The sequence below is a fragment of the Primulina tabacum genome, chromosome 5 (genome assembly GCF_025594145.1).
Source record: "Primulina tabacum isolate GXHZ01 chromosome 5, ASM2559414v2, whole genome shotgun sequence".
In the NCBI taxonomy this organism is placed as follows: domain Eukaryota; kingdom Viridiplantae; phylum Streptophyta; class Magnoliopsida; order Lamiales; family Gesneriaceae; genus Primulina; species Primulina tabacum.
The window spans coordinates 3,350,008-3,361,081 of record NC_134554.1 but is presented as its reverse complement, the minus strand read 5'-3'; the positions used below and the strand labels follow the sequence as shown (position 1 = coordinate 3,361,081).

The window sequence follows — 11,074 nt, the reverse complement described above, 5'->3', positions numbered from 1 at the left end:
TATTTCTCCATCATGCAAAACATTAAAGAATTTCATAAAAACCAACAAAGAAAAGCATCATCAGTACCAAAGGGAAACATAATCAGATTATTTTTCTTTAGTTATCTCATTCCGGTGGAAACCCTTGTGGCAGCCGCAGACGGCGCATGTGAGTTCATCTAGGTAGTCGGGAATGAATTTTTGGCAGCCATCCACCGATTTCAACGAGCCGAAATCATGAATCTGGTTACATTTTGTATACACAACCTCAGTCACGCACTTCACAGGTGTGGTTTCGATCACCTCCCGGTGGTAATTCTTGTGGCAGCCGCAGACAGAACAAATGAAGCCGTCCCATTCCTCCGGGTCCATCCAGAACTCCTGGCAACCGTCGGCTTTCCCATTAAATTCCGCACGCTTTTTTAGGCGTCTTTGTAAGAGGTTTTTTTCTCCATAATTCGACCAAACAGCAGAGTTAAAATCAAATCCCCGTTTTGTTGACGATCAAGAATCTTCTGAAACGCGGAGTACTTATAGCTTATCGGCATCAAGTCCCAAGAATCTTCCGAAAGAAATTGTTGGATGAAGATTTTGGGAACACAAAAAGTCGTTTTGGTCGGTCCTCTTTTCAAAAACTACGTAGTTCAGAAAATATTGTTCTTTGAGATTATTATTACTAATATTAATTATTATTGCAGCAAACACACAAGTTCTTATCATTCTTTTAAGAAGAAAATCGAAAGATCATCCATCATCATTAACTTAAATATCTTATATTTTTATTTATGTATCGAAATTAATCCTTTGGTTAACTCATTCAACAATTTTGTTAATCACTTTTCAAATATGTGCACAATTTGCACCTTAGTGTTACTTTCTTTCTTTGGTTGAATTTCTGGCATTTATTATCATATAGCTCATTAATATATCTACTGTATATCTGCTAAATTTTAGTTTTTAATATAATTTCGAGTAACTAAATTTTGATAAAATATTCATGTTCTTATTAAAATAAGTATATATTATCAGAAATTATGTGAAAAAAATCTTTCATGTATAAAATTTACATAAGAAAGCTGAAGACTCACTGTTTTAGAAGTTGCAAACTGTTCCTTTAGAATGCATCACTCTGAAATTCCAGAAGGTAGGAAAGAAGCAACCAGTTTTTCAATATATATTACAGACAATATTTATTTCTCCACTGCGCATACCATTCAGCAGATCATTACAGAATTTCCTAAAAACCAAACAAAACAACATTATGTTCGAATAATTCTTATTTGTACATCCCTGTGGAAGCCCTTGTGGCAGCTGCAGACGGCGCAGGTTAGGCCTTCTCCGCCGTATGGCATGAATTCTTGGCACCCATCCACCGAATCCTCACAACCATCCAATTTGGCTCTGTAAGATACTTTCTTCTCCGTAAAACCGAGTCGAAAGTCAAATCTCCTCTTGCAAGTTATCGGTTGACATCAAGAACCAGAAAGAAAATTGTTGCGTCAAGGGAAGTATAATTTTAATAATGTAAAGATATTTATTGTGAACCATATTCTTTTGATGTGGATATACACTACATTTCAAAATTAACTAATGGTATTTTTTTTTATTGTGAAATTTTTGTACACATATATAATAAATAATTTGGTCAATAATTTTTTTTAGTAGCCATATTTTTAATAAGATATGTTTATTAATTAAAAACATTAATTTATAAGGTTACCATAAAAATATGGGAATATGTGAAATAAAATATTAAAATATAATAATAAGAAAGAAATATCACTTCCTTTGGAACTTTTAAAATAAAATAAAGTTTAATGAATGATATTGTAATTTTTATATATAATGTTTTAGATAATTAATTTAGAAATTGAGGGCATCATTAATAAATTACAAAATATAGAAAAAGGGTACAAAATTGTCAAATATTATGCTATGAAAATTACAAATGAAATGTAACCACGTAATAATTAATTTTTCTTTCCGAAATATAATAAGTTTTTCTAAAATACTCTTTTACACAATATTTTTTAATAAGAAAAAATATAAAAAAATAAATTAGAAAAAAAATCAGTAATATTATTGAAAATTATATATATAATTTCACTTTTTATTTGTATAAATAAAGGCATGAAGTGTGCCATAACTGTTTCCTCTTCTTTTTGGAATAGGGTTTCTAAATTCCGAGTGAAAAAGGAAGTGCATATCAACTAAAACCCCTTATTTCCTTCCCGAATTCGACTCGAGGTAAAACAATTTTTGGTTTCTCTCCCCTTTTGTATAACGAAATTCTTGTCTTTACATGTATTTTCATGGAATTTTAATCGTATATTCTTGATTTTCTCGCTCACATTTTGATGATTATTTTTCAGTTTTTTGTGCTGAAATCGGTAAGCGTTGTGTACTAGTAGCTTGATGATCTATGTATTGCATAGATAGGCTTGTCATTGCTCTTTATGTCTTTGGACTGAAGTTGTGAAATTTTGTCTTTGGTCAACTGCTAATGCTTCCGGTGTTCAACTTTTTTTATCCTTCACATTTTACTGTTGGTGTTGCAACGTTACCTGAAAGCAATGCAATGGTCTGGCCGATTATAGATTTTATATGCATATATATATATATATTTGTTTATTTATTTATTTTTGACACCTGATTTGGCATTAAAAAAATACTATTTTGTGAAGTGCAGGAAGCTGAGATTGTTCGAGAGGAAAGATGCCTCTTTATGACTGTGTGCTTTTGTTGAAACCCAATGTGGTGAAGGAAGCTGTGATGGATTTGGTTTCACGGGTTGGAAAGCATGTCTATGGAAGAAATGGGGTTCTGACCAATATTAAGTCCTTTGGGACCGTACAATTGGGATATGGAATTAAGAAACTGGATGGAAGATACTATCAGGTAAACCTTATGTTTCTTGAACCACACAATCATGTTATTATTTCATAAATCTGCATTATGATGTTTGTTTATTTGCGTTATATTCTTCTGCTTGGTGATATTCTCAATAGCTATATAGATGAACTAGTGAAAAGTTTTCGGAGATGTGGTGTTTTAAATTCAGGTGAAGTTGGTTGTTTCTCCTACAAGCCACACCGTCTGCTTATCCTTCTTAAACCTAAAATATTTCATTTGACTGGTTTCTGTGTTTGGCTTGGTCAGACATGTTTTCTGCTACCCTAGGGCTATTATCAATAAATGATGGAATGTAAATTTAATGACTTCTTTAGTTGGTTGAGGAACTCTGCTTCATATTTTTGTGCGCTAACATGTACATTTCTGGAGTTTTAAGAACCAATGTTAGATATGCAAAATCCTATGGTCGTGGTGGTGGAGGTAGATTCTGCTCTTACCTTTGGCCTTGCATCTGCATATGCATATGGATCCTCATTATGTGTTCTGCTGCTTCATGTTCTGGAGTTTATTGTATAAACCTCGTTTTGGGTCCTTTTGACTTCCTTGAGCGTGGTGAATATTGTGAGGGTTCTTCACAGAATTAAGCTATTGTGTCGAAGTTTTTTCCATGAGTAAGCTCTGATCATTTTAGAAGTTTATGGTCTTAGTTGCTTTAAGTTTCTTTGTCATTGAAGTGTGAATCGGCTCCCATTGGCACACAGGAGCTTGCACCTATATCTGAATAGCTATGTTAAAAAAAATTGAATAGTTGAAATATTAAGCTATTAGTATCCACGTTATACATGTGCATGTTGGTTTAATAGAAGCCCATAAATAAGTGTCCGAGATGAATATAATGAAATATAAGGAGTTTTAACAACAATGATTTTGATGCTGTGTGAAACCTGTTTAATTTCCCAGTCTGTTGAAGTGTTAAGGTGATTTCTATGATTATGTCATTTTATTTCATCTCTTGCCACTGGAGGGACAAGGCGGTGGGCATGATTACCATCAGTTTTTTTCTCGTTTTTCTGAAATTTTTTTTACAGTTGGTGACTGCAAAGTAATGCCATTGTGGTTATTACACAACTCATGTAGGCCCAGCTGATGCAGATGACGATGATGACTCCACCCAGTTTTAACAGCGAACTGCGGTATCTGAACAAGGAAGACAGATTACTTCGCTGGCTTTTGGTCAAACACCGTGACATCAAATATGGACTGGAATTCAGCGAAGATGATGCTAAAAATGAGCTCAGGAGTCTCAGATTATTCGATGATGTGTACTCGGAAGAAGATGAGGACGATGATGACGAGGGTGAGGATGATGAATATGAAGTAAAGCATTCAGAAACTGGAGAAGGGATGTGATTACTAAAAGACTGGCTGCATCTAGGGACAATGGGAAAAAATACGCAGGACTTTTATTTTCGTGAATTTTCACTCTGAAGGTAAGTTATGATAATTCATCAGTTTTGCTGCATTTGTGTGTGGTTTTTGCGAGTTGGCACATTTAGGTGATAGATCTGATGAAGGAATTGCAATGGCGAAAGCTTACATAGTTATGTGTTCATCCAGTTTGGTACTTTGCATATTTAGTTATTTTAATTTAATTTTAATGACAATTCTCTGGATTCTATACCATCCACTTTGCTACTCATATATTTCATCATCTCAATTTATTGAAATAATACTAAAAAAAGAAGGGATTTCTTGATATTTTATCTCCATGATGTAACTAATTTAATTACCAAGTAAGAGGGAGCATACGCACTACACAGAACATGACTTAAATCATAAAATAAAATAAAATAATAATAATAAAAAATAATAACAATAGAATTTCATGATATAGACGTCTAACATAAGAATTTTATCCAAAACCTATTAGAGCTTCATATCATAATTTCTATCACCCATCTATTATACACCATAAAAGAAAAAAAAATTCCAGTACGTGTTCATCTTTACTTTATGTTGTGCTCTGTTCAAAATAATCCCCTAAATTTGAATGCCTCTTACACGGTGTAGTGTTGTTGAATGGTTTCAATGTCCAATCCCTTTAGCTTCACCACGGATTCGACATGCCCCTTAAGAGTGTGAAGCTCCCTTAGCCTGCAAAACGTGCGTCTCCAATATTGTATCTTCACATTAATTATGTTTCTTTTTTGAAAAAATGGCATTTAGAAAAACTCTTGTTTAATGTTTTTTAAAAAATTAAAGCACGATCCTTTTGTATTTGAACTGGCGGTGAGAACATGACTTCTAATTTTAGAAATTTGTTAGTCGTGCCATGAGAAAATAAAGAACTTGTACAATCGAGCCATTAGAACTTAATGAATTTAATATTCAAGAAAATTGATGAAGCATGTGTACCTTGCCACTTCAGCTCTTCGTTTAGCCTGCTCAGCGATTTCCGACAGCTCGCTGTAGTTGTTCTTGTCGTGGAACACACTGGAAGGTCCTGGATCCGACAGCCCGTGAAGGGTTCGTTGTGCCACTGCCCATTGTGCTTCTCTCTCACCCTTACCATAATCTTTCTTTGTTGTGAATGCGGTCTATATTTTTTAGGAAGTACGATATCAAAGAAATGAGTTAGAATTAAAAGAAGTGAAATATTTCGGAGTCAATTTTGGTTCAATCAAAGTTTGTCTGCACCGTGAGGAGGAAGCGGAATGAATTATTTATTAGAATAATGTAACTTGTTAAAACCATACCTTGTTCTGTATCATCGAATCCCAAGCTTTTCCACTCAATCCATAACGAATAATGAACTTGAGAATATCAAGTGGGAAGTAAGTGATAATACTGAAGATCCAGATGACTCCAGCCCATCCCCATCCGATACCTTCAATTCTTGCAAATCCCCAGCTTGCATATACTGCAATTAGTGTAGCCACCTGGAATCCCACAACTTATATTTAGCCAAGAACTTGATGTAACCGAGTGACAGATATATGTATAAGGTAAAAATTGATGACTTGTGGAACTTACCAACTGAGCTATCAAGAAAGCACTGACAAGCAAGAGGCCAGGGCGTTCGACAAAAGACCAGCTTCGCGACCTTGTGACAAAAATGAGTGCTTGACTTATAATGCTCACTTGAAGGTACAGAGCGGCTGTGAGCTCATCTGTGTTCCCCCGGATGGATTTCACATTAAAGGTTTCCTATAACAAAGAAACAATAATCCAGTAGTCAAAATTTGTTAGTTGTTTAAGAATCCAATGCTTGTCGTTATGATAACCGTAGCAATTAGCCACAGTACGACCAAAACCTGCACAACAACATTGGCATCATGTTTCGAAAGTAGCTCAACTAATACCAGAGCCTATGATACTAAGTCCAATGACTTATTTAACAAGCGTGCTAGTTTTCGAGGGCAGAAAGAGCTTACAGTGAAGAAATCGGTATCTGACGTTAGGTAAAAGAAGACAACAGTCATGATAGCCATGTATGTTCCAAGAACGACACCGGTGGCAAATATTTCCTTGAGTTTCCACGAATCGGGAACTGGAGATGGCTTCACTCTGTCTTTGGAGATTGTCATGATAGTTCCATCATTGAGAATGGCAATAACGAGAACCATGAAAGGCGAGAAATCAAACTTCCAGATAAGGGCAATAAGCATGAATCCCATAACAATACGGATTGTGATGGAAACAGCATAAATGGTGTAATTCTTCATCCTTTGGAAGATGGCTCTACTTGTCAGAACCGCACTCACGATCACACTAAGTCCTGGTTCAGTCAAAACAATATCGGATGCACTTCTAGCGGCATCAGTGGCATCTGCTACAGCGATACCAATGTCTGCTTTCTTAAGTGCTGGGGCATCGTTCACTCCATCGCCAGTCATACCGCAGATGTGCTTCCTCTCTTGTAGTTTTTTCACAATTTCATACTTGTGCTCTATGCATATAAAACTTGAGTTTAGTTGTAAGTAATACGATTTCTCATTAATACATTAAGTGGGTCTTTTTTTCCCCTTCCAGGGTAATATTGTACCTGGGAAGACACCAGCAAAACCATCTGCTTTCTCAATGAGCTCGTCGACAGGGATCGAAGCGATAGATTCGTCCTTGGATTGGCCAAGAAGGGAAGAAGATGGGTACATGTTGGTTCCCATTCCCAGCCTGCGGCCTGTTTCTTTGCCAATAGCTAATTGATCACCAGTGATCATCTTAACATTGACACCAAGATCAAGAGCCTTTCTAATAGTCTCTGCACTATCGTGTCTAGGAGGGTCGAAAAGAGGCAGCAAACCAACGAACTCCCAAGGTCCACCATCACTTTCTTTGGTTTTTTCAGGAACAGTCTGAAATTTTATGTAAAAGATTTCACGATTTGCAGCTTTTTTTAAAAAAAAAATCGTATACTTTTTGTTGAAAGCATGATGGCATGAGAAACCCTTCATGGGATGCCTGACTAACCTGTCGTGAAACACCAAGGGAACGAAGACCGCGGTTGGCAAAATTATCTATGATCGCATGAGCCTTATTCTTTACATCCCCTTTGAGTCCACATAGTTCAATTATCTGTAAAATAGCAAAAAAGAAACAAAACTGTGAAATACCCAGCATCGAGGAAATATTATTACTTTTCATTTAATTATGAAAACTTCTACGATTATCCTTACTTGCTCAGGAGCACCCTTGCTGCATCTGTGCCAGTTTCCATTAGAATCATAATATGTGATCGCAGTTCTCTTCTCCACTGGGTTGAATGGCAAGAAATGTACCTCTGTAATTCCTGCTCTTGCCTAAAAACATCGAAAAAAATAATACTTTACAACTAAGCAATCTTAGCAGATTTACCATCCCAACAAGCTATATAGTTTAGAAGACTCACCTCTTTGGGATCGCTGAGCATGTTAACAATTGAAGCATCAATGGCATCCTGATTCTCAACCCTGGAAGCCCTCGCAGCAAGCAAAAGAAGAGTTTCCTTATCTAAATTCTTTGGGAACACCTCGACTAAGTTCTTGTCGACTGTGAGCTTATTGAGAGTAAGTGTTCCTGTTTTGTCGCTACAGAGCACATCCATGCCAGCCATTTCCTCAATGGCTGTCATTCTTTTTGTGATGGCGCCCTGCTGAGATAGCCGGTGGGATCCAATAGCCATTGTCACGGACAAGACTGTTGGCATAGCAATCGGAATTCCTCCAATCAGCAACACTAGAAGATTGTCGATCCCTTCTCTGTACCTCCTATGTTGAATCGGGTACATCACGACTATCTCGATCAACATGCCAACAGCAATGGAGCAGATACAGAAATTTCCAATGGCAGTCAGCACCTGATTAGCATACAATAATTTGAACATGTATCAAAATCTTAAAATTGACACTTTGCACACGAAAACATGATGTGTTACCCAAAAAACACGTAAATACATACCTTTTGGAAGTGTCCCACATTGTTCGTACTATCCACAAGATGAGCAGCCTTGCCGAAGAATGTGTGAACGCCGGTGGCAATAACCACGGCCTCGATCTCTCCCTGCTTGCAGGTGGAACCAGAGAAAACTCCATCACCAGGGTGTTTGGTCACAGGAAGGGATTCACCTGTGAGGGCCGATTGATCGATCTTGAGAGGATCTCCCTCTAAGAGACGAGCATCGGCCGGGATAATATCTCCCAATTTGACACTGATCAAATCTCCAGGAACAAGAATTGATGCATCCTGCTCACTCCAATTTCCATCTCTCAAAACCTATAAGCAAAATCAAGCATTCAATTTGTAAGATATAGGTGTAAATTTTTCGTATAACTGTGAAAGACTCATGACGAAGATAAGGTCAAGGCACCTTGGTTTTAGGTGCAAGACCAGCCATTAGAGCGGCAGCCGCATTTCCGGCATTATTTTCTTCAATGAAACTTATAGTTGAGTTGATAATAAGAAGCACGATAATACCAACAAAATCTTGCCAATCTGGAGGCTTGCCCTGCATTTTCACATGTTGACTTAATCCAGAAAAGAAAACAAGATGAAGAATCAAAGATAAACAGCTGCAAAGTTACCCCTCCATTGGCCAAGGCAATGGCCATAATGGCAGCAGATTCCATAACCCATGAAAGAGGATTCCACATAAATCCCAAGAACTTGAGGACCTTGCTTTCCTTTTTCTCCTCAAGTTTATTATAGCCGAATATTTCAAGCCTTTTGTTTCCTTCATCGGATGTCAAACCCTCCCTTGTACATCTAAGTTGTGTGAAAACGTCCTCAATGGGAATATTTTCCTGCCATGCATAAATGGATACTTGACCATTATTACCAAGCCAAACTCTTATATACTTCAATCAAGAATACGTCGAAAAATGGAGTATTTTTTTTTAAAAAAAAACTAGCTTTGTCCTCAAAGCAATGTAATTAGTACATGGAGACTTACAAGGTCAACTTGTTCATTCTTGATTTGTTCCAAGGATATATCAGGAGCCATGATTATGTTTTTGCAATAAAAATAAGAAAAACTTTAGAGAGAACACCACACAAGATTATAAAACTCTCTCGATCTCTCTCCCAATTGTTACTCCAATTTTTTACAGGCCTCCATGCAAATTAGATGATACATTGATTCTTAAAAATGGAAGACAAGTTGGAAGCCATAATTGTTATTTCGAGGCGATAGCCCTTAATATTTAGTTACCCATTTATTTTTTGGTGTCCTTAAACTCCCCAAAATTGTGGGAAATCGTACATTTTCCGGACCCCTCGTTTCAAAGATCAGGTGAGTCCCAAATTTTTTAGAAGGTGTTGCTTGTTTGGTCCTTAAAACGTGGGCCGCCATACGGATTTCCTAACAAAACAATGCAATGCCCGGCGAAATCGCATTTACAAATGCGCGTTGTAACGTATATATGGATTTAGGAAAATAGAAGCATTTTTGTTTCGATTATTTAATTAGTCAAATTTAATTATGATCTTGTTTATTTTGTAATTTTAGTCTTTTCTTTTCGAAATATTATTTAATTAGTCCACACCTTCAAATTGCAATACCCAAAGCCATTGAAAGTTGTTGTTTATATCGTGTAGCATCATTTCAAAATGAAGGAAATATAAAACCATACAATTTAAGCAATCACACTTCGGTTTGAAATTTGCGAAATGCTTTTTACAGTTGTCTCAAACCAATGCATACTCAGAAACTCCTCTCCCCACGAGAAAATATAGCAAGCCGTCAAAAAAACCCATGTTTCACATCAAAGAATCTAATTCTAGCTGTTGAATGAATCAGAATAACATTCCAACGTACATATGCTGACAAAAAATGATCTTAGAACATCAGTAAAATTTAGATTTTTGGTGCCAATATTGACGTTGTAATATATGTATGCTGCATCTGCATACTAATATATGTTGGTCTGATACTATTCTTGGTGTGATCTTCAAGAGAATCAAAGAAACCGAACCCATGGCTAATCGGAAGATCATCTCACTTATTTGGGTGTTCATTCTCACCTTTTTTGGCACTAGATTCTCAGTTGCTGATATTTCAATGCCTCCATCACAATTTTCCTGTGGGATACCTCCACATGTGCCGCCATCTCTGCCACAGGGGGAAGCACCTCCACCAACCCCGACAACCATTGCCGCCGCCGCCGGGAATACCAATAGCCGTTCCTCCATCACCGGGCCAAGTTCCTCCACCTTCTCGAGGTATCAAAGACGCTTACTGGCCAAATCCTGGACGGTGCAATCCTTACCACCCATCCAGCATCCCAACTTCATATTTCACGCACATCTTTTACGCCTTTGTCATCCCCGACGGCACCAGTTTCCAGCTTTTAATAAACCAATTTGACGGACAATGGATGGTACCATTCACCCAGCCCTCCACGGAGCCACTCCTTCCGCGAAAGCCCTGCTGTCCATTGGCGGAGGCAGTGGACAACCCCTCGGCAACATTTCTCCACCATGACAAGCAATTCCGATAGCAGGGCCGCATTTATTCAATCATCAATCGACACAGCAAGAAAATACCTCTTTGACGGACTCGATCTCGACTGGGAATTCCCGAACAACCCCATAGACATGTTTAACCTTGCCATACTTCTCAAAGAATGGCGGCTGCCATAAACCAAGAATCACTCGCCTCCGGTTGAGGGGTGATGACTTATTCGGACATTCTTGAGTTTAATTCCGCGAATAATGCCACCGTTGTCTTCGAAAACGAAACAGTGTCAACATATTCTTACACAGGGAG

The 11,074-nt window shown here is 37.4% G+C and overlaps 2 protein-coding genes and 1 long non-coding RNA gene across 4 annotated transcripts; 1 reads left to right on the top strand and 2 right to left on the bottom strand.

The window, feature by feature from the left end:
* Nucleotides 1-109: 109 nt before the first annotated feature.
* Nucleotides 110-1,592, bottom strand: LOC142545562 (uncharacterized). Its single transcript, XR_012820304.1, has 2 exons — nt 1,068-1,592; nt 110-614 (listed from the first exon to the last, which is right to left on the bottom strand). It is a non-coding gene; the product is annotated as an uncharacterized LOC142545562 (long non-coding RNA).
* Nucleotides 1,593-2,087: 495 nt separating this feature from the next.
* Nucleotides 2,088-4,448, top strand: LOC142545558 (small ribosomal subunit protein bS6m). 2 transcript variants are annotated; one of them, XM_075652808.1, is made up of 3 exons: nt 2,088-2,226; nt 2,669-2,877; nt 3,970-4,448. In XM_075652808.1, the coding sequence occupies exons 2-3, from the start codon at nt 2,695-2,697 to the stop codon at nt 4,240-4,242; spliced, it is 456 nt and encodes a 151-aa protein (XP_075508923.1). In that variant the 5' UTR covers nt 2,088-2,226; nt 2,669-2,694; the 3' UTR covers nt 4,243-4,448. The 2 variants fall into 2 exon arrangements, with proteins under 2 accessions (XP_075508923.1, XP_075508924.1); XM_075652809.1 differs by having other exon boundaries at nt 2,110-2,226; nt 2,664-2,877.
* A 271-nt stretch (nt 4,449-4,719) lies between these two features.
* LOC142545557 (ATPase 8, plasma membrane-type) lies at nt 4,720-9,495 on the bottom strand. Its single transcript, XM_075652807.1, has 13 exons — nt 9,260-9,495; nt 8,892-9,110; nt 8,678-8,815; nt 8,269-8,583; nt 7,721-8,167; nt 7,509-7,631; nt 7,303-7,407; nt 6,878-7,187; nt 6,267-6,781; nt 5,866-6,039; nt 5,589-5,771; nt 5,248-5,429; nt 4,720-4,986 (listed from the first exon to the last, which is right to left on the bottom strand). The coding sequence occupies exons 1-13, from the start codon at nt 9,308-9,310 to the stop codon at nt 4,890-4,892; spliced, it is 2,859 nt and encodes a 952-aa protein (XP_075508922.1). The 5' UTR covers nt 9,311-9,495; the 3' UTR covers nt 4,720-4,889.
* Between the last annotated feature and the right edge of the window lie 1,579 nt (nt 9,496-11,074).

Bases quoted from the DNA above. Each gene is read 5' to 3' on its own strand.
- LOC142545558 (XM_075652808.1), top strand. From the start codon at position 2,695: ATGCCTCTTTATGACTGTGTGCTTTTGTTGAAACCCAATGTGGTGAAG. The intron at 2,878-3,969 runs GTAAACCTTATG...CAACTCATGTAG, and splicing joins TGGATGGAAGATACTATCAG to GCCCAGCTGATGCAGATGAC.
- LOC142545557 (XM_075652807.1), bottom strand. From the start codon at position 9,310: ATGGCTCCTGATATATCCTTGGAACAAATCAAGAATGAACAAGTTGAC. The intron at 7,632-7,720 runs GTGAGTCTTCTA...CGATGTTTTTAG, and splicing joins TGCTCAGCGATCCCAAAGAG to GCAAGAGCAGGAATTACAGA. The intron at 5,772-5,865 runs GTAAGTTCCACA...GTGGGATTCCAG, and splicing joins CTTTCTTGATAGCTCAGTTG to GTGGCTACACTAATTGCAGT.